Consider the following 23,130-nt stretch of genomic DNA (forward strand, 5'->3'; position numbering starts at 1 on the left):
TTAAGGATGTCAAACCAGACATTGAGAAGCTAAGAAGTAGCAATTAAAATTGATTGAGTAACCTTCATTTTCTCTCCTCCTGAATGCCATGGGACAGCCTTCAATAGTTACAGGATCATGTAATTTTCCTTCCTCTGCAGTGGCTCGCCCAATCCCTGTTGGTGCTTAGAACAGAAGCTTGCTGTACAAGGAAACAGTTCTGCTGCTTATTATTGTATCTCTTACTACGCTACAAATGATAGTAGTTTATTGTCATCACGACAGCTTTCTAAAAATACTGCTGGAGTGCTAGAAATGGCATTGTCAACAATTCACGTTGAATCCAGGCTTTCCCCAGCAAGCCTGTTGTCCTTTGGCAAGGCTGCGTCCGGAGGGAGTAGGATTTAGTAGGACTCCTCTGGAGCACAGACCCTGATACTGCAGCTTTGGTATCCTCTCCCTGCTCCCCCTGGCTCCCCGCCTCTGATTCAGTTTCTGAAGAGCAAGAGAAATCTACAGGAGCTTGGCTAATCTCCTCTAATGTCAGTAAATTCATACTATCTGTCTTGCTGGTACATTGGTATAAACCAACATAGGAGTACAGTCATTATAGCTTATGGACCTAATATGGGCTATCTGATGGACTTACTCTCAACGGGCATGAGTTACCTGAGGTTCTGGGTTGCAAACAGGAAGAAAGCTGTCTCTGTAGGAGAGAAGAATAATAAATCAGCTTGCAGGGCTCATGTGTGTTCATACTGGTGACAAACTAGTCCATTTAGGGGGAAGTACTTGTGGTTTTTATGTCTGATTTTTCCAGTCGTTTCTAACATGTTGCCTTTTGCAAATAGAAATATATTTGGCTGTTACTATGTTAACTAGGACTGTTTACCAAAGTGCAATTGTTCTGTTTCTTCTAGTGCTTTCACCAACGCAGATTGAAGTAGCATCCAACAATTTCCAAACTATCTTACATTGGAAGTACCCTCCTGAAAACAAGTCTGAAAGTCCTCATTTTATTGTGGAAATCAAACCTTACAAGTAAGTTCTTACACTTTTGTCATTTCCCATACCTGATATTCTCTAGAAGCATATAAAAGCAATCAGTCCATGGTAAATTCTTTTGTTTCTGCATGATGAAGTCATGTAGGGTGAAGGTTGCCTAAGTGTAAATTAAGGCAAAAATTGTCAAATAACAGGATGGTTGAGGTTAGCAGGGACCATCTGGTCCAACCTCCCTGCTCAAGCAGGATCACCTAGAGCAGGTTCCCCAGGATCATATCTAGGTAGCTTTTGAATATCTCCAGGGATTGAGACTCCACAGTCTCCCTGGGCGACCTGTGCCAGTGCTCGGTCACCCTCGCAGATATTTTGTCACAGGCAGTGTAGTGTACAATATTGTGCAATTGAAATGGTGTTAACTATTACTTGATCTGTTTTACAGTTTAGGTCGCTATAAGATCGTCTCAACTTGTGTGAACATTTCAGCTCATTTTTGTGATCTCTCAAGGGAAGTACATGGTCCTTTTGACTCTCACTGGTTTCGAGTTAAAGCTGTTGTTGGGTCACAACAGTCTGAGTACGTTGAGACAAATGAGTTTATTTTGCAAAGGCATGGTAAGTTCCATCATAAACTAAACCTTGTAATTTTTTCCTCAAATTTTAAAAAGTTAGTAATTGTCCTTTTCCCTGTATTATTGTGTGTCATTTGGGAATGTCGTAAAGTCAGGAGTCCAGGATGAAATGAAGCATGATAGTTTTTCAGTACGAACTTCTGTAGTTCTGCCCCTGGAGGGACTCATTTGCCCTGTCACTGTGATATCTGAATGTTTTTTCAAAACTTCTAACAGCAAGAAAGTGATGCTGACGGTGCACTCTGCGCATCCTTGCTGTATTCTTGCCTGATATCCCAGACATCAGTTTAGGGTAGGAAACTGCCACTGGAAGCTGTAGACCTTTAGGCATCATTGAAGTAGTTTTTGGGTGGTTGGTGATGCTTTGCTTGATACTGTAATCCCATGTACTGAGAGCTTTGGGTGTCTAGATACTATCTAGAAGCTATGGTAGTCCACTGTAGCTGGATAACTAACAGTTATCCATGTTAATGGATGTTAATGTTAATCCTTTGGGCTCCTTCAGGAGAAATCACTGTTTTTCACATCAATATGGTGAAAGTAAATTGTGTGGCTAGACTCCAGGCCATCCTGTCCAAAAGAGTGGGGCAGGCCCAGCATTGTGTGGGCAGTGCAAAGCAGACACAGCAGAGTGAGGAAAGACTGAGAGACTTCCTCTTGTGCCTGCTCCATACTCAACATGTAGCTTTCGGGCAGGACGTTGCCCATGAGATTCTCCTTGAGTTGGGCTGTGCTTTAGATAGAGCTGGATTTCTGCATTGCCGAGCTGAAGAAGTGGAGTCCGTCTTTGTTTTCTGCTATGATTCCCTCCCCACCCAATATTCCCATGACTTGGAATCAGTGGCTGGTTTCTGGTGTTTGACAAAGGGACAGAAGTCTGGTAATAATGCAGAGTTGAACAGCTTGCAGAAAACTGGTAGCCGTGTATGGACAAGGGAGAGAACATCGTATTCCCATTCAAGCAAGAAACTCGTGGGTTCTGACATGTCTTTAGACACCAGAAATTCACGTAGGCCATTGCCATGGGAAAACGAGTTTCCGAAGTACTGTTGCTCAGGATGAGATTTTTTTAGATTTTCAGATGCCCTTTGTTTCAGTACAGTATTGCTTTTAGCTGGGCATGATTTGTGGTGGGATCTAGTCAGTGGTATTTTGTGTTCCGTTTTCGTTCACATATATATGTTTAATTGCTTTGTTAGTTTTTTTCTGTTGTCAGTGAGCTGAATTTTTATGACTTTGTGTATAGGAAAGTTGGATTGCTTAACAGTGAAATTCTGCATGGACAATCTCTGTTCCCATTTTAGAAGCAGGTTCATCAATGTATCCAAATGCCACTGCTACTTCTAAGTGTCACAGCTGTGCAATATTAACAGCATTGAAATAAACATGTAATTCTTCTCAAATCTCTGATGAATTTTGGAAAGCCTAACTATAAATAGCATATTTTATGTTAAAAGCTTTGGCCTAATAGCAAAGTGCAATGTGTTACAGGAAAAATAAGACCACCAAAACTGAATCTCTCAAGGCACAGTGATAAAATCATGGTTGATATTTACCATCCTGCATTCCCATCTGTGGAGCTGCTTTCTTGGATCACAGATGTTTATTCAGAGCTCTCATATTTGGTGACTTTTTGGGATAGTAAAAATCAGGTAAGTTCCAAAATGAAAACTTCAAATTAAAAATACTCATTCACCTTAAACGCATAAACAAGGGGTTCACTCCTGTGACAGAGCCAACAGATACCAAAAAAACAGTTGAACCTATCATAGGCCTGCTGAAACCTTAAAATGTCAAGTGTGTTTCACAGCGAGATATGTGACTGGAAGGTGTGGATTTTAGTTGTACAAATGGGCATCTTGTAACAAAAATGAGATTATTGCATTAGCTATACACAAGATAGAGTTACTGGAGCCTGTGCTGTTGTTTCTGCACACGTGCTGAAACATTGGTAACTTTACGTGTGCCCCTTTCACTTGTCTAGATAAACATTAAGATTATGTTTCAAGATACTGATACCACTTTATTTAGCAATCATGGAGGGTGGATTTGAAGATGATAGTGTGCATATTTATTTACAGTCACCTTTTCATATCCAGCTACAAGTTTTATAAGTGAATTAGGAATGTGAATCGAGATTATGGACAGTACAAATTTTAGCTGAAAGTGCCATGGTCTGATCAAATAAAACATCTTAAGGTAGCTTGTAAGCTGATAGCTAAAGTTCACACAGCTTTTACAAGGCACGTACATGATGTTAATACGTATCATGTTAAAGCATGATGGTGTTTTAACATTTTTTTAAGTTTTGGAAGGTACTTTAACATTTATATTGTTGTATTGAGTCAGATGATGTAATGTCTTTCATTTTTTGCAGACTAAAGAAGTGTTCTCTGAAGACAACTGTACGATGTATAAATGTAGCCTCAGCATCCCAATTCCTGCTGAAGGTTCCACTTACTGTGTTTCAGCGAAGGGAAGTTTATATGGTGATCTGATGGTTAGCGCCCCGTCGGAAGAAAGCTGCATTCATGTTCCTGTCAAGCAGACATTGAGTAAGAGGATTCTAAAACTTTAGTAAGAACATACTGAGTCTTACCAGAGGTCTGTTGTAGCAGCATATTCAAGCTCTGATACAGCCATGGGATGACGTGGATGCCTATGGGAGAATATGAAAAAAGGGAAAGCACAGTCATTCTTTTGCAAATGCGCTTTCCCAGTTCTAAAGACTTTTAAAGATCATGTATTATTTTCAAGTAACCCTAACGTTTTTTTGAGGTGCTTTTCCTGCTTCATTGGTATTACAAAACCTGTTTCCATTGCACCTCATCATTGGTGTAATTAACAAATGACAAATGGATCATTTACCGAGTTATACGGTTTTCAGAAGCACTGTGTCTTCTAACAAACAGATTTTTGCTCAATCTCATTACTGAGTAAAACATAGACTTTCTTGAGTTTGAAGCAACTATAAACTTGTAGTTGTAAATTTGAGGTATTGACATCTTTTTCTTCATTAAAGAGAGCAAAGGCAGCTGGTGACCCAACTTATTTAATGTTACTTCTTTATGGCCCAAAACTTCTCTAAAGAAAAGAGATAAAATTCATAAAAGCAGTCATGTTCTTTTATGCAGAAGAGCAAAAAAGAGAGAGAAGATTGAGGGGAAGGACATTAAGGAGAGTCAAACTAGTGGAATCTTACTAGTAATAGTTAACAAATCTATCGTTTGGAAGATTTCACATTTTAATTTTATTGTATGTAGACTACGTGTAATTATTATGTCAGTTAATATGCTATCACCTGCAAAAAGTACAAATCTGTTCATCCCCATCTGTCGTCTATAAGGAACAAAAAATTAGCTATAAAATTCCTTTACCTCTGTGAAAACATGATTGTATTTATATAAATTGAAAAATCTTCTGTCATTCTAATTTTTATTTACTTGATATGATACTTTATAAATAAAGTTTTCTTGAGTGAAAAAAGATGGAAAATTGATGAATTCACACATTACAACTAAGCATTCTGAGCTATTACAGTTTCTGAAGTTGTTCTAAATGATACAGCAGTGGTTTATTTTTCCAAATTTCCTAACAGATTTTGCTTTAACTTCTTAGGCAAAAGAGATATCATCATTCTGTGTGTTTTTATTGTGAGCCTGAGTCTAATTTTGACAGTATGTTGTAGCTGCAAGACGCTGAAAAAGAACATAACGCTGCCTAAGTCTTTGGTAAGTTCAGACTTCAGACAGTTTTTTCATATCCAACTAGGTAACTTTTATAACTATAACATCTTTATGCCTTTTTTTTTTTTTTAACCATAGTCTTATAGATGTTTATCATTTATACTAGTATAATATTCTGATAGCTTCTGCAGCCAGATGCCTTGTATTTGTTTTAGGGCTAGACTTCAATTTCTTCTTAACTGAAGTAGCAGTAGTTGGTCCGATTCAAGAACTTAGTTCTTAAAAACTTAGTGTGTGTGTGTGTATGTAGAGAAATTTGTATTCCTTCTAGTAGCAGAGACACAGAACCACAGAATCGCTGAGGTTAGAAGAGACTTTTGGAGATCGTCTAGTCCAGCCCTTTTGCTCAAAAAGGGTCAGTGAGAGCAGGTTGCCTAGGACTTCGTCCAGTTGGGTTTTGAATACCTCCAAGGAAGGAGACTCCACAACTGCTCTGGGCAACCTATTCTAGTGTTTAACCACCCTCACAGTAAAAATTGTTTTCTTACATTCAGATAAAATTCCATGTGTTTCAGTTTGTGCCCGTTTCCTCTTGTATCTTCTCAGTTGATGCAGGTAGTCTCCTAAGACTTCTAGAGAGAAGAGGCAATGATCTTCAGTTCCATGTTCTTCGACTTCAGGATGCTTTAAAATCACTCCTTTATAGTGCAGGGGTAGCTCAGTCCCCAAGATCCCCCCGGAGCCTGCTTTCTTTGGAATAGAATATTAGGAGGTGAGATTACTCTGACTAAATGGAGATATCCAAGCCAGTGAGGCTGACTGAGTCTCTTCGTAGTAAGCAGTAATCCAGTCCATCAACTTGTGCAGCACAAGGTGGTTAATCTCATTCTAGAATAACATGCACATCTGGTCAGACAAAGCACTCTAAAACACCCTGTTTCTTTCTATGGACTGTGACAAAGCCATGAGACTAGTTCAGAGAGAGCCATTCACACTGTAGGCTTTAAAAAATCAGATGAGAGAAACCTGTCTGACAGAATCTGCAGCTAGACCCCAATATCAGAACACACAGACCTGTAGAAAAAAGTGAGACACTGGAGATTTTTTTTTTTAATCTTCAGACCGGTGTGTAACTGTCAGAATACATAACATTATGTCCTTCATACACACACAGCAATTTTTGTGAAGACTGTTCATTACAGCAAAAGGCAGCTCATCCAGGATGACAGTGCTATGCTCAATGGATCCCTAGTTACTCTTGCTTCCCAGTACTACTGTGGTATCGCATCTAAGGGATCAGGAAAAGGAATATTGCACAAATAGAATGTGTGCTCCTTAACTCCTGTGAGCTTCCTGGTGTGTGCTCCAAGTTCACGTTTTAGCTCACCTTGTACAAACTCATTTGTGTGCCTATATTCTCACTTTATTGGGTTGCATGTTATCTTGTGACTCCTAGGTTCCAGCATACCACAGTCTGGTTCGCATTCCATGTCATGCCTGGTTGCTAAGGAGCTGAATGAAACCTATAACTATTTCTAAAGGTTGTTACCTGGGGTGGTCAAGCAGCGAGGCAAGTTCCCCAGGGAAGGGATCATGGCCCCAAGCCATTTGGACCATACTCTTAGATGTATGGTTTAACTTCTAGATTGCCCTTAGTGGAGTCAGGAGTTACTCTGTGGTCCTCATGGGTCTCTTCCAACTCAGGGTATTCTGTGATTCTGCCTGTTTCCACTAAAGTTTCTAGTGACAAATGTGAATTGCAGAGCTCATACGGATAGTTTCAATACAGGTGATATTAATAATGTGGGAATGAAAAATTAATAATGTATGGTTAATTATTGATTGTTTTTATAATTAAAATTACTCATTTCAAGTAATTAATAATGTAAATAATTAATATGAACAATAAGTTTAATGATACGAAGTTATCTCTGTATACATCTTGGAGCTGAGAGCCTATCACTGACCTTTGAATGTGCACCAGACATTTCTTTGCATACAGGTTGTGACCATTGTTCTTTACCTGAGCTTGTCTGAAAATGAAACATCTAGGGAGTTTTTCCAACTGTTAAAAGGCTAGGCAAGGTCTCCTACCTTAGGACTGCTTCCTTCCACTGATCTGCTTCCTGGTGGCTTTAAGTAGATGCTGAAACATCATTTGAGTGACTTTCAGCAAGTTGGAGTTCTCCAACAGAAGGAAAAATACGAAAGAGTAACCATCAAGCAGCTGCCTTTGCTGAGAGTCTCATAGCCAAAGAACAGGAGAAAAATCCATTGCCATTTAGATCTCAAGAACTTTTGTATTGTCTTTCCTATGCTGTTTGTGACTCCCAAGAATAACTTGTCAGTCATGTACAGGTCCTACTTCCACAGGGCAACTGTCTTTCAGTATGGGCATTGAATGATTACCTTAATTAGAGAAAATGTTCATTTAAATGTTTTAAACATCCTTATTCATAGTAGGATCCTACTAGGAGTATGCATCTAGTGAAATGGGACCGATGCCTTTATTATGCTAGTCTTCAGCTGAATCACAGGAATCTAATGTTTCAGCAGTCCAACTGTAGTTAGAGCGTTCATTTTCCTTCATTTGTCTCTCAAAAAGTATTTCAAGAGGCCATCTGCTTCCACCCACCGCCTTCAATCATTCCAATTTGTCTTGCATGTAATATGTCCTGTACTAGATTTTTGTGGTAAGATTTGTGATAAGGGCTTATCCACTTTAAAAGGATCCTGGCCTTAACTTACTGATACACTGTGGACATCTCCCTCTGCTTTAACTTCACTGTCTTTTTTTTCAGGGCCTCTTGTCTTTAAAAGGTGGGAAATATATTAGTGGGTAGAAAACACCCAGTCTGAGAGAGAGACTCATTGAAAAACATCAACTTTTATTTTTAGCTCATACTTAAGTCAGCTTTTATCCTATTTGTTGGTGCTTTTTCTGGGCCTGACGGGAATGACAAGTCTGTGTTCTCACGATATACTTGTAGAACATTTAAGGATATTCACGAAACACTTAAGAATTTTCTTTCACTCTGGCTTTTTTCATTATACTACATATATTTTTGATTTGGAGAAGTTGTAATTATTCCTGTAAATTTTGACTGGTATCTGCCACAAGTAATTGTCACATTACAAGAGAGAAGCTGCTTCATCAGCTTTTGTGAAGATTTTTGTTTTTTTCCTGTCAGGGTCTATAGGGCAGTAAGGCAGTCTTCTATTTCTACATTTACCCAGCATGAATTTGTTGTGGAACCATGCAAAGTCCATGCAGATTTTGTCAAGGTCCTAATAAGGTTTGAAATGGACTTCTGAAACTCTCCTCCAGAAAATGTGCACCTGAAAATTACTGGGAATTTGTAGGTAGACAAGCCCTGAGGAAAGAAAATTGAGAAAGAAACTGTTCATTACCTTAACTGTTACAGGTTCCTTGGGATGTTATTTGTATGTATTCTTGAGCCTGGCTTCTACTGGTGTATCTCCCTAGTCTGTTGAGACAGACCTGAAAGCTTAGGAGCTCTTACTGGAGACAGGAAGAGACCTGAGCACATGCACATGCCAGGAAATCCTGCTGACATCCAGCTTAAGCTCACTGTCTCTCAGTTTGCCAGTATTAGATAATAAAAATACTAACTTACCTACGGTAAATACTTTTCTTCAAATGCCAACCATATCTTAATTATGCTTGTTAACGTGAGATGCTTCGAATGTATTCCAGTTAGTGTAGTAAGCTGTGTTGATTCTTATCTTTGAAGCTAAAAATAACTACATGAATTGCTAAATTGTCTTATAGTCGTGACTCAGTGACTCTTAAAGAACCTTTGGTACCAGGAAAGCTACAAAGGTTTTTTCTTCTGATGCCTTTCTTCTTTCATGGATGGGAATGGGAGTGTCTTTGTGCCATCTTGCTTTGGTCAGAAACTCATCCAAGAGAAGAATGGGTTTCCTTTTGAGAACAAAAATGCTTGGCTGTGGTTGCATACAGAGTACTTGTTTTATCCTCAGGGTCTATCTCTCAGCATTGTGAGCCAGCAGTGTGAAATGCAGAACCTGTGTGGAGTACAAGGCATTTCCTTAACACATTTTAGGACTAAGGATTTTCACACGGCTCTAAAAATCAAAAAGGACAGAAACAAGAACTCATTGGTTTTTGTTTTTAACTTTAATATAACATGTGCCAGTATGGGGAGAGATGGGAAGTTATAAATGCAGCTTTTAGCTGTAGTTTCTATAGCATTTCATTTTAATTCACATTCCTCAAGTATTGCAGCTTACACGGAGAATTATCTTCTCTTTGTCACTTGCTGTGTGACTATCGGAGTCAGATTTTTGCTACCCCCCAAAAAACTGCAGATGCTGGTCCCTTCAAGGTCAGTGTCGGTATTGCATTGTGTCCAGTGTTTTTTCATATATTTGTATAAGCAGGTTTTCAAAAGGTACTTTAATCCTACCAGTTGTTCATAACATTTTCAGTATGTACTCATTATTGATTGCATGCTGGTTTCTGCAACTCTCTCTTAAGCATCTGCTTCTTATGAACAGGTGGTTTCCATACATACTCATGGAAATTACTCTGAGTGTTCTCTATGTAGTGTTCCGACTGTTTCCACTTAACAGAAAATGGAATATCCGGAGAGAATGATGGCTGAATGGCAGCTGGGTTGCAGTGTGGTATATTCTCAGTGTCAGGAGCCACCATAATGCTCTTTTTATTAGTTTTCCAGTGGCAGTCCTTGATACCCAAGGGGATCACCTCACCTTGGTGGTGGTAACAGCTGTTTGTAAAACTCATTTAGATTACAAATAACTGCTCTCTAGGAGGTGTGTGTTTGCTTGGTGGTGGTGTTTGGTCTTTTGGGTTTTGGTGTGTTTTTTAAACTCCAGTAGTTTCGTTCATCGAGCATACACCACAGGACTAGAAGCAGATACCAGGGCAACTGAAGGCAAAGGTATGGGGCTGAAGCGAGAGATGAAGGCAAGTTCTAATGAAGTCCACACACTGTGAAGGTATGAATGTAAAGATACAGCCTCGCAACCTTCTGATCAAGGAAAATTCTCAAAAAGCGGAGTCAGATTTGATCATCTGGTTTTGATGGCACTCTCAGTTTTTGCACGAATACAGGCTGGGAGGTTCTTTTTGCCTAGTTAGCTTTTTGTAAACAATATTATTTTTCTCCCCCTTTTCTCCTCCCTACCTACATCCCCTTCCAAGTTTGTCGCAATCTGTACTTTGTGAGACTATTTGTTTACCAAGTATCTCAAAAACCAGTGATTGTGTACATTTTCTTAAGAACTTAACTATCTATAGTACTAGATAGTCTGTGATATACATATATAGTGAATTATGAAATCTGGAAAAAGACACTATTAATCAAGTAACTCTTTCTCCCTATGTCTTCCGTTAGCTTTAGGGAGCACCATCATACATACAGCTGAAAATTTACCCTACTTTATTTTTCATAGGTATTCTTGAAAACACCTTTAAAAAAAAAATCAAATCAGAAGAATCTATATAGACTGAAGGCAAGTTGTAATCATTTAAAGCAAGCTGGAGCCTGGCCATTGAAGGAATGAATATGTTCTTCCTGTGGAGGGGTTTCAAAATGAAACCTTAAAGTTTGTCACAGCATTGAGGAAGTGCTTAGTGAGACAGGAGAAATAACTAGGAAGACTTCAGCATAGATGTGACTACTGGGTGTGCTTAAAGGTTCTCGTGTCATTTTAAAGATCTCTTTCCAAAAATCTCTTCCCTCCCAGTTGAGACAGTTGTCACAAAAACATTACGGTCATTACAAGTTACACTCACTAGCTGTAGAGTATGAAAGGTTTCCCCAGCTAGTTGAAGAATGTTACAGCTTTTTCTTCCATCACTGTTTTATTCTCTTTTGCAAACTTCAAATGACTTAAAATACAGTGGGTGACATGAAATGGGTTTGGTCCTTGTGATGTATTTGCACATAGAAAGCATTTTTGAGAGCTTTTGTAAAAGTGTTAATGAAACAGTTGAAGTCATAGATATGGGCTAGTGACCTTGCCAGATTCTAATTTTACTGATTTCTGTTAGGATTGGTTGTAATGACATTACATTTGTATTATGAACTTGTATCTTTTTTTTGACCTATAAACTTTGACAGAAGATAAAGCAAATAAATTAGTAGATTATGTGAAACTAAGTGTTTTTTTCTTTTTTTTTTTCCATTTAAGGTCAGTGTGATAAGGAACTTCAACACAGAGAGCATTTTAGAATCAAAATCAGAGGCAAAGTATATATCTGTAATAAGCTCGATGCAAGGCCAGTCAGCGTTGCCAGTGAATGGTGAAGTAACCTTGCTGGAGGTAGAGCCAAATGAAGAAACAGTTAGTCCTGAGAATTCCGGTGAAGGACCATCTTCTGTTCCTCCCTCAGAGGCACCAGACAAAGTGGAAGAGGTGCCTGTGCAGGAAAGCGCAGAGGAGGTACCTTCTGATGATGAACAGAATCACAAAGTGAAAGAGAGTTATTTCATTTCTGACAGTAGCCAAATGGATATATGTGGTAACTCTTCAGGTCCAATGGTTTCTGAGAAGGAAATACAACAAGCAGTGATTCCAAGCAGCTCTGGCTATGACAAGCCTCATGTGCCATTAGATATGTTGATAGATGTTGGTGAAGAACAGCCTGTGATTGCTTACAGGCTGGCTGACTAACGAGCATGGCTGAAGGGAACTTGGAAACAGAACCAGAACTCAGGAACAACAGCATTACTGAAGATTATGGAAAGTCTGGGTTCTATTATGAACGTCTGCAAGTTGTACTTGTTCTGATCCAACCAGAGTAACCAGTACAGTGGGATCCTGAAAAGGGACTGAAAGTAGTGCCTGGGAACAGTGTAAGAAGTGGGGCAGAGTTTGATAATGACGACTTTTAGAAGTGTGTGTGTACATGACATAACTCACTCTTTGCTATTTGAAATAGGTTTGGGGTTTTTTTTAACAGTACTCTATGGGGAGCAGACTTTACAAAGGAGTATCAAACAACAGCTGTATCATTATTCCCTTCTGTTTCAAATCTTTCTCAAAATTAATTTGATGAACATAATGCTTAAGAAGTCCTCTGCTTGGTTATGATAGAGATGTGCAAGAAATATTTGAGAGTTTTTACCTTTTTTGTAGATATTCTCTTGCTTGTTCTCTCTTGAGTATTTTTGTGTTAAACAAAATGCTGCTATTTCTTTGAAGTAACAATATAGCCTTTTCCTGTATATCTTAAGAATTGGATTCCATGGCCAAGAACCAGTCATTTATAGTCTTTTCTGCAGCTAGAAGTGTGTGCTTCTAGGACCATTTGTACATTTCAGTGAGTAAACGATAGACTTTTTCCTTTATAAGATAAGGATTAAAAAATCTTGTGATTAAAAAAGCAATTTTTCGAAAGTGCTGTAATTTGTGTATAGCTGCATCCATTTGGATCACTGGATGTGTTGTGTAACCATGTCACATTTTGGGTAACTTCTGTGTTAGCATGCTAGCTGATCCTCATCGGAAACAAAATCAGTGTATTGAGCGATTGCACAAATTTTTTAGAGGATTTTTTCAAAATTCAAAAGCCTACTTTCCTTCATAGCATTTTTATCCTAATTCTTAGAACAATGTGATTTTTTTTTTTTAATAGAAATCAACAGGACTGCTTCCAAATATATTTTTTTAGCTGGCTGAAAATGACTACTATTTTTCCCCTTTTTTATGACATAACTCAGGAACTGCACCAAATTACCTCTCTCTAAAAGTACATCTCAAGGCAATAGAAAAGTAGCATGGTAAGTTGTAGTTTCTAGGTTATTGTTATCTAATAGCCCTCTGAATTTTGTAGGATATTATAGTTTTTAAAACTGAAGGATGAAAATTTTTGTATATTGAAAAGCTTTTAATGCCTGCAGTCTGGTTAGTCAAGATTTGATAGTTGTTTTCTGATGTAGGAAATGTTTGCAATAGTTCTTAATGCAGCTTAGTTCAGAAAAAAAACCCCAATGTTTTATCCACCACCCTGTGTCCATTTATCCAAAATTATGTCTTTGTTTTAAAAGATATTTTTTATAGGATTATCAGAAATGTTTGCTTGTTATAGCAAGTGGTTTTAAAGGAAAACCAGTATCATAGTACTTCTCTCTTAATATTTCTCAGTGACATGAGTGTTCCTAGGATACAGTTAGTTTATACAGCAATTTCTGCACTCCTTCCATGCCTGCAGATAGCAGAAATTAACCAAAATGGTACATGTGTTCAGTTCCCGAAGCTTTAAAGACAGTAGCTATTTTTTCCCTTCTTTAATCACAGGAAGTGAACAGATCTGTTAGCATTTGAGTTTTGATAATTTCAGGAAAAGCCAAATCAAACAGGTGAATTTCGTAGTTAAGGAATAGTGGAAAGCCTGAATGAAAGATTTCAATATGTCTTAACTGGCTTTGATTTGTTTCTGTATTATGTTCAAATGTAGTGAGACCTCCTAGTAGCTTTTTCAATGTCCTATTCTGGCTTGAGTTCCTAGAAGGATTGCTGGTGACTTACTGCTTAAGATCCACTAGCATGTAGATATCTCCATTGCAGAAGTGCAGAAAATAACTCTTGGTGCTACAAGAAGGCTTTGAAAATCAGAATTAACTTGCCCTTGAAACTTCAACTTAGCTGACTTTTCAGCTAGTAATGTGGTTCACTACCAAAGCATGCTTTTAGCTGCCTGTCTGCTAAGGAGGAGATGAGCAGCTGCATCTTGTGCAGAGCTTGGAGTTGATGTCATTCCTTTCAGGTTTTGTAGATTTGTTGATAAATATGAATGGCAATAAATGCTTCGGGGCTGTGTAAATGTCAGGTAAGTCTTTTAACTGGGCTCAGAGGGAGAAATAGAGTGTTAGAAACTGTGAGGTTAGCTTCTTTTTGGGAAGAAGTTTCTGATCAGACAGTTTGCTGAGTAACCATCATCTTTGCTACTGCTCAGAGAATTTCATCTTGGAATTGATAGCTTGTTTTTCTTCTTTTATCTGAAAAAATGTTGCTGTACACCAAAAAGATCAGGAATTAGCCATAGTAGTCATTCTAATCAATATATATGCCTCAAAACTATTCTGTCAGAAGTACGTAATTTCTTGGAAATGTTCAATTTACATTTTTAGCAGTGCTTGCTGAAATCCTGGCACTGTTGGGAAAATTATTAACCAAGACTCTGCCTCTTTAGATTTGTGTGAATGTAAGAGATCACAAAATGTTTTCTGTTCTGGAAGGTTTTTCTGTTAAACTTTGTTGCCACACTGGAAAAGTAACGATAATTTTTGCCTGTGTGAGGGCAGATAAATGCATTTTTAAAACCAAGATTCTTTTCTCTTCCCCTTGCCATACTACTACGTTGTACGTTGTCCTGAGTCTTTCAAGGCATATGAAGTCCTAGGTGAGTAAGAGAGACCAGCCAGGTGCTAGGATATAATTAAGGACAAAGATGTAAAGATCAATCAGAAATGTATCATTAGCATATGGGAAAAATTTGACATGGCAAGTAGTTACATGTGATGGGAAGGCACTGTTAGCTGAAAATCAAACACAGGAATATGAGTGCTTCCTGCTACACAACACACATATATGCATAACTGACTTCTTCTTGCAACTGTCACAAGGTTAAATATATTTATTTATTTTAATGAAAATTCCTGAACTGCAGTCACAAAAGCCACTGAATTACCACCCTTCCTGCAGGTATGTCTTCTGTGTGATGTGTACTTAACAAGTAGCCAATGGCATGGGGATAGCTGAGATGTTTAAATTGGTCGAGCCAACTTGCAGGTTTTATAATTGTGAAATAAAGAAGTTTAAGGGTGTGCAAAGCACCAGGTTCTTTTATTAGCTGTGACTAGCTGAAAACGGGCAGCCACAGTGAAACAAGAATGTGTTCTCTGAGTCAATAAGCTCTATTTCCCCCAGTTTTGTTTCCAGCAGTTGCTTGCAATGATGCTAAGAGAGCCTAAAAGCAGGGCAAGCACATGATGGTATTTCTGCTAGGATGCAATTCAGTGGCCTGCAGTGTGAGGAATTCTTGGGACAGGGAACATGGAAATGCCTTACCAGTTACAGCTAGGTACCCTTGCTTTTGTTCTGTAATACCAAATATCTGAGCCAGGTGATTTGGAAGATATCAGGTTGCATTTATCTATGCGTTTTCACTTAACTACTAAATGAGCGTAAATTAATATTCTTGCGATGAAGAAGTAGCTTGCTTAAGCTTCTGGATATTCATGCATAGCACCTTGACTCAGGAGATCAAAGTGCCTAATGCTTACAGGCTCAGTATTCCTCCCTTCCTGTCTCCTAAAGATCTGGGAGGTGATGTAATATGAGACTCCAACACATTATATCCTGTGTAAGAGAAGCTGCATCACAAAACTTTGGCCTTTTTGAGTTCTCATTTTTGCATGGACATTGTAACTTTTTACTATCAGATGTGCAGTTAACGATGAAGTGTTGTGCTAATAGTGCGTGCTGGCACAGAAACATCACATGTTCTGCTTTTATGCTTTTCTCACAGAAATCAATAATGGAGTTTAAAAAAACCCATTCTTGTCAAATGTGACATCTGTGTAAACAAGACCTCTTGTAGTGTCTTAGTTCCTTAGAACAGACATGCATGTTTTTATGTTGGTCCTTCACTAGTTAAGATTGAAGGAAAAGAGGCTTCCATGAGAAGAGCTGTTTTTCTCAAGGCTGCAAATAACTGGTTACTCTGAACCATGTGAACAGTTTAATATTAATAAATAAGAGCTGTTGTACTTGGTCAAATTATAGTTTCAGTATGTCTTATAAAAAACCTAAATCAACAAACCAAACACAAAACGCCTTTCATCTTACAAAATAAGTGACGTGCCTAGATTGCTTTATTGTGGTTTTTAAAAATTCAGTCCTTTATGAAGCCCCCTTGTTTATTAATACACTTTCTATAGTCCCTGAGTGAATGCAATCATGGGGCTAGTTGGGACCTCCAGGTGTCTACGGCTCATTCTTCTCCCCGGAACTGCGTCATTCCTCCTCAGTGCATTTGTTTGAAGACTCCATGACCCCATCAGGAAATTGATTCAAGGAGTTCTTTACCTCTAGAAAGTATTGTCTACTATGTAATGCAAGTCTTCCTGACTTTAGAAGCTTAATTATCCGCAGTTGTCCTGCTGCATATGCTGTGGTTGGTGTCTGAAATTTGTAACTAAACTACTTGTAAATACTGTATGTTTTAGATGTTTTTGCCTTGAATTAAAAATCTCGGCAGACAAATCTGTGTGCTCGCCTCTTTCCTCCTGTTAGCTTTTGCACTGAAGACTAAATCTGCTTTTGAAGCTTGATATGTTGTGTATGTTTGAGCATTACTGAAAATTAATAGAAAACATTGGGATAACTTCAGTTCTATTGCTTGAGCCTGGGGACTCGCCTTATGTTCTATTTAAAAATTACAGACATTATGTTTTAATGAATTAATTGCTGCAGAGCAAGGAAAGCTGGGCTTCCCTGAAACCGTTAGATTACTGTTTTTGAAGTTTAAATGATCACAAAAGTCTTACTTATGTGATGCTTACTTCTTAATAGTGAAATTATTATTATTATCTTGGAAATCAACCGTTTGTCTTTCAGTGTTGTGCTAATTTACCAAAAAAAATGTAGGCTGCTGTTAGAAGAACTTTGTTTTCACTTGTCTGTCAAATCTAGACTATGCAATTTAAAAATATTTGCTACTCCTGATCAACACATTTACTCCTTTCAAGTCATTTCTTGAGATTATGGACGGATTCCAGTAAGAACAGTCATACCTTCAGAATTCAGATCCTCTTAGAAATGACTGTGCAGATTGAGCATAGTCAGAACAAATGGAAAAACTTGGGTTTATAACATGTCTGTTATATATAATGTTATATAACATAACATTAGTTACTACATTTAAATCTCTAACACAGACCCTGTGAGTTTTAGTAATGGATTAGGTTTTTTATTAACCCATTATGAATTACTTACAGTCAAAACAGTTTTCTTTCCTGAGGTTTTGGGGTTTTTTTAATGTAATTTGAATACAGCACTCACCCTCATATTTTCTAACTTGCCCATTTGTCTAAATGGACAATGACAGGGTAGCTGGTCAGGTTGAAAACTAATTTTTCATTTATTTTGGGTCAAAGAAGTTTTCTTTTCTACTGTCCAGCCACAGTTTAAAAAGGAAATGCTTTACGTGCAAAGAAGACAAAGATGGTTCTGCCAGCCAGCTCACTCTCTGTTCTGAAAAATGAATCCTGCAGTTGTCAAATATTTGCAGCGTGTGCATTAGAGCAGCAAGCAGCAATGTCAAGTCTGATCTGGCTTTTTCCCTTTTTCCTGTGCTGACATATCTCGAGTGGCGCAGACTCAGGTCGCTTAAACAGATTGTGCCCCTTCAAAGAGCATATAGAATCCCTTCAGGTTGAAAATACAGGGTGAAAAGAATAAAAGCCTAATATACTGTATTCTTTCTGGGAATGACTGTTTCGTGTTATGTTTTGGGTTTTTTTTTTCTGCAAGTCAGTAGCAGCTCAGTTAATTACAGAGTGGGAGGCGTACGCAGTCCCATCCCAGAAAATGGGAACTGTGTGTAGTGGTGTGCACTTTCTGCGACCAGATTTGGTAGAGTTGAGGCTTGTGACAGCAACAGCCATGATTGTCACCTGCTGCAAATGTGATTGAGTGCAAGATAAATTATAACAGGTAAGGAAGGGTTGCAAAAGCTTACCTGAATGGCTAGAGTGCAGTGCTGGCAACTAGATGGAGGCAGAGAGCATCTCTGCCGTTCCACAGTCCCTTCTTTCACTGGGTTCATCCCAGGAATCAGTCTGACCTTGTATCAGGCATTACTATAGTACCTGTCTGTCCCCCTCCTGCCAAATGTGAATAGAAATTGGAACAAAGCGCTGTGGATTTGGGTGATTAATTAATGAGTGGCTTGATCAACTGCTTCCAGGGTGTGCAGCAAAACTAGCAACTTCAAGGCCAGGCTGGATGAGGCTTTGAGCAACCTCATCTAGGGGAAAGTCCCTGCCCATGGCAGGGGAGTTGGAACTAGACGATGTTTAAGGTCCCTTCTAAGCCAAACCGTTCTATGATTTGAGAGATGCCCAATTTCATTTCCTGTAAGAAAAAGAAGGAACAAAGCTTTTTAGCAAATAATTACCACGGCGTGATCTAAATTTTCTGATTAAATGGTCATGTTGCAGTAAGCTCAAAACTAACAGAATTTTTTAAAAAAAAGGCTCGTAAAATTACAGTATGTTTACAAATTCAGTAGTAATTTGGAGGTGGTGGTGAAGATTGTTGTTAGAATCGAGTCCTTTTTCTAGACTTCACACTCCTTGGGTGATGGCAGAGATGATGCTGAAAACTTGAAAGACAACCACAGAACTAAACCACAGGCTGGAAAGTGTGATGCTTACAAACTTCCACTTGCAGAAGAGGTGAGTGAAAGGCAGGGGTTTTCCTTCTCCACACCCCCCCACCTTGGCTTGGAGCTTGCGTCTTTCCGGGTTTTATTGCCCAAAGTAGCTACCAGAGCCTGGATTACAGGCTTCCCTTCCACCTGCTCCCCCAGTGCCCGCCTGCCAACCTTCTCATGCCACGTGGTGAGTCGGCCTGGCGTGGTCTGTGGTCTGGACAGGGCTTCGGTGATCAGGCACAAGAGACTTCCAACCAGTGCCTGTGTGAAAACGAATGCGTGGGTCATATCCTGCCCACACTGGGAATGTTTTGGGTGTTGCCGCGGGTGCTGCTGGTGGCGGCGTGTCGGAGAGAGCAGGCATCGTCACTACCAGGCTTTGAGCCTTCCTTTCTTTGCTTTAGTAGGTGGACCAAGAAAGCATGAACAATGTTTGTGTTGTACCTCTCCAGGCTTATCTGTGGTTTCTGTTGGCTAAGTGATCACCTGGCACCTTTCCTATACTATTAAGATTGCCTAAGCAAAACCACCAAACTATGGAATATTACTTCCATGTGTCTCTAAACTGGTGGGATTTTTGTCTGTAGGTGATTTGGTGAGGGTCTCACAACCTAAAGAAAAGCAGCTCTTTTCTTCATGGGCTTAAACAAGCTACAGCGCTCTTGAGCAGTAGGGGGGAAAAAAATCATATGGCTTTGCAAATGAGAAAAAGCTCCCGGTTTCAAAAAATCTTGTAATTTAAATAAAAGGCTTCGAACCATTTTAGGTTTTGGTGTTACCTACCGTTCCTAATGAACAATTGTGTTGGTTCATAACATTCTGGTGCAATTCAGTGTCCTGCACGTCGTTAAATAAATATTATATGAGCAAATAGTGACTTGCTACACAGCGAGCCTTCAGCGGATCTTAATCTTTAGTACGTCCAAATGTCTCACTATCAAGGTGCAGCTACGGCATTGGGAATTTCTAACTGTAATCTTTAAAATGCTGACCCGGGCACTGTAAGTGCAAGTTGAACGGTTCGTACCTGTGGGACCAGTGAAGGCACGCACTGCGCGGTGAAAGTCAGCCTTGCTTCCTCAGAAACTTCTCTGTCGGAACCTTGTGATGCAATGCCTCTTCCCCGAAGGGCAGGGAAAAAAAGTCCTGAAAGTCCCTCCTGCCTGACCGGGGAGGGGGTGTTTCTCTCTGTCTTTTTTTTTTTTTTTTCTTTTTGGGGGGGATGGGAGAGTGTGCATACTGATTCATTTTCCCAGTCTGCACTGAGCTGGTGAAGGGCTGCTCTGCCTCCTGTGACACACCAGAAGAGGCTGAGGGAGCCGGGTCCCTTCTGCTGGGAGAGGTGATGGCTGGATGATGGGATCTAACTGCAGTTGACAACTATATAAACATTTGCAGAAAAGAGAAGACTTTGTAGCCCCAACCAAAACACAAAAAGCAGCTGTCCTAAGTTACAGTGGGGGAATCCCACTTAGATATACAGGGGTTAAACTCATGCTGAAAGTGGTTAAGCGTGGAATAACACTGCCATTAGCCCTTCTCTGAGCATCAGGCTGGAGTGGACAACCTCCAGAGACCCCTCCCAAGACAGGTTTTTCTGTGAATCCATGCTGGCTGGATGTTTTAGGAGGGTAAAAACCTGAAAACTATTGCTCCAATTGAGAATAGACTTTGGGTCCAGAATAATCTGAACCACTCATTTTTTTAATTGTCCATTTTTGTGAAATGCCATGCATGAGAGAGGCTTGTCTGGCCTCTGCCAGTCACTAGAAGTATTCTCTGTATCCTTCAGGAGTTTCTCCCGGTCCTTCATCTTCCTGTGCCCTCATCCAGGCGTGTAATCAAAACTCACCCTCACGTCCACTGCAAATATGGGTGACTCACATCTGAAACTCCAAAGGTGGTGTTGCAGAAGCAGTTCCAGGGTTAAACTTTTTCCTCTTATGGTTGGGAAACAACTAGTTCAAGGGAAAAAGAAAAAAAACCCAAACCTAATGAGGTGGTGCTATCAGAAAAGCAGCTTCCAGCAAGAATGTGCTTGACTTTCACCTCTGTGTAGCAATATCCAATCCTCAAGAGAAAGAAATCTGTTTGCCCAGCATTTGGATAGGTTTTTGTTCCAGGAAAGGAAAAAATTCTCATGCCCACGGTTCTGTGTCTGTTCACAGAAACATCAGCACTGCTGTTCCACAAAGGCTGGGATCAAAAAGATGCTTCAGTGTAAGCTAGGATGAGCTAACAGCATAACTACTTACGTGGACTCTGCTAGGGAAAGGAATACGTTTTCATTTTCCATTTCTTCATGAAGTACTGTCCAGAGTATTCTTAAACAGCGCTGGTTTTTAAAAGTTCTCATTTATATTTTAAATAACATAGCAGCACATGTCATCCCATAATGCTCCTCGAATGTTTCCATTTTCACACGGACTATATATGTGTTCTGTTAAACTCTAGACATGCACATGTCTGTATAGACACGTGTGCATAGCCGGCGCTCGTTTGGCCATCGCTGTTTTTATCACACACAGCATGGCTGAAGTCGATGAGTACAACAACATTACAGCTGCTAATAACCTGGGGATTACCAGCAGCTGTTTCAATAATCACAAAAAAAAATGATGTGCAGAGTTACTGATTACTTCAGACTGCCGAGCCCGGTGGCAGATAAAGCACAATCGGAGCGCAGCACGCGGGAAACTCCGGTTCTCCACGAGATAGGCGTTTCTCTCCCTGTTCCACCACATCCCAGAGCAGCCTTTTCTGAGCGAAACCCACTGGCGCCAGGCGGGCTGCGTTCATAGGAGGAACCACCATCAAAAGCTCTTCTGGCAAAGGTCCACGCTTCGGGTCCTGGCAGCGGGCTCTTACTCAGAGTATGGGAAGGTGTGTTGGTACAATTCAAGTGAGCAAATACACCACCTCTGACAAGCGTGGTGATTAAACTTGGATGACGTTTCAGTCTGGTGATTGGTTTATAGAAGTTCCCTATTCCCGCACTTGAGCTCGTATAACATGATGAAATACTAATTGCATTTGGTGTGGGGAACTACTTAAAGGTCATCGGATTTTGAAAATGTGTTTGGGAAATGGATAGATAAAAAATTCCCAGCCAATGATGGCAGGGTGGCCCTTCTGCCTTCTATCTTCATTTTGAGTTCTTTTCTGCAATTTCTTCTCAGTTCTTTAATTCCCTTAATTGGGCTAACTAGTTAATTATTCAAAGCTACACATTTAGTGTTTTAATAGGTCTGCTGCAGGTTCAGTGCCTGGATAATGAGGTAGAGGTGATCAGCTGGACTGAGAGCGTGTGACCATGGATCTGACTGAGGCCAGCTCTTGATTAGATGTGCAATTTGCTGAATACGACCGGTTGCCTTTAAATAACAAAATACCTTAATTTGAACCAGCGCTTGCAGTCTTTTGACCTGACAGGTGTTTTGCTCTCACCTTTTTCCACGGTGAAGGTGGTTGTTGGGCAAATTGTTGTTTCTGCAGCCAGGTGGCCTTCACGTCCATTGTTTCTTTGGTGGGCGTAGTTACATAGGCATGCAAAATTTGGGTTTTCTTTTCTTCCTTGTTGATGTGAGCTTGGAAAAGGAGAATGTATCCTGACTTTCGCCCAGATGCACTGGTGTGCAAGCGGCCAAGTATTTTGGCTGTCAGCGACGGGGAACTTTCGGGGAGGGAGGAATGAGGGGCAAGGCTGGGCAGGAGGGCCAGCAGGCTCCCAGCTGCCTCCAGCGGCACCGCGTTCACCGCCAGCGACCAACTCAGCTGAGCTTCCTGTACATCCCAGGAGCATGAAACCCAGCTCCTGCCGGGCAGGTGTGCATGTGGCATTGAAGAGATTACAAACACAAAGTGAGATCGCTTTCATCGGGGAGCCCCCACATTCCCAGCCATGGGGTGAGGCTCGCAGGGATGCACGTGTTGGAAAGGCAGGATGTGGGGAACAGCGGCAACAAACACCAGTATCTGTGCAGGCAGCATCACAGCACCTCCGCACCAGTTGGGGCATATGGCTCCTGGCAGTCTGAAAGTCCAACGCAGAGTGGCACTTTGGCCCTATGGGCTGGGCTCACCTCCCGGTTCCCTGCCCAGGGGCTGGCAATGCCGTGGCTGCCCTGGTCTCCCAACACCTCTCCAGCAGCCAGCGTGGTGTGGACGAGCAGCCCAGCAGCACAGCTGGCAGCAATTTCACAGCCCCTCGTTCCTCCAATGACATATGCCTAGATGATGCCCTGCCCAAAACACTCTGGCAAACTCCGTCCGCTTGCATTAGACCCGAAGACAGGCCACCAACTCAGACGACATCCCACAGGTAGGTCTTTTATATGTTTACATCAAAATTTCTTGTGTTCTTCAGCTCTGAAGA

The 23,130-nt window shown here is 40.2% G+C and overlaps 1 protein-coding gene across 1 annotated transcript in view; it reads left to right on the top strand.

The window, feature by feature from the left end:
• Positions 1-16,582, top strand: part of IFNGR1 (interferon gamma receptor 1) — a 30,034-nt gene extending 13,452 nt beyond the window's left edge. The window contains exons 2-7 of the mRNA XM_086631221.1: positions 900-1,020; positions 1,424-1,596; positions 3,105-3,265; positions 3,991-4,168; positions 5,232-5,344; positions 11,504-16,582. Of these exons, the coding sequence (XP_086487347.1) occupies positions 900-1,020; positions 1,424-1,596; positions 3,105-3,265; positions 3,991-4,168; positions 5,232-5,344; positions 11,504-11,986 (1,229 nt within the window). The 3' untranslated portion in view covers positions 11,987-16,582. The remainder of the gene's footprint in view (positions 1-899; positions 1,021-1,423; positions 1,597-3,104; positions 3,266-3,990; positions 4,169-5,231; positions 5,345-11,503) is intronic.
• Positions 16,583-23,130: the final 6,548 nt, after the last annotated feature.

This window comes from Tauraco erythrolophus, chromosome 2 (assembly GCF_009769465.1).
Source record: "Tauraco erythrolophus isolate bTauEry1 chromosome 2, bTauEry1.pri, whole genome shotgun sequence".
NCBI lineage: Eukaryota > Metazoa > Chordata > Aves > Musophagiformes > Musophagidae > Tauraco > Tauraco erythrolophus.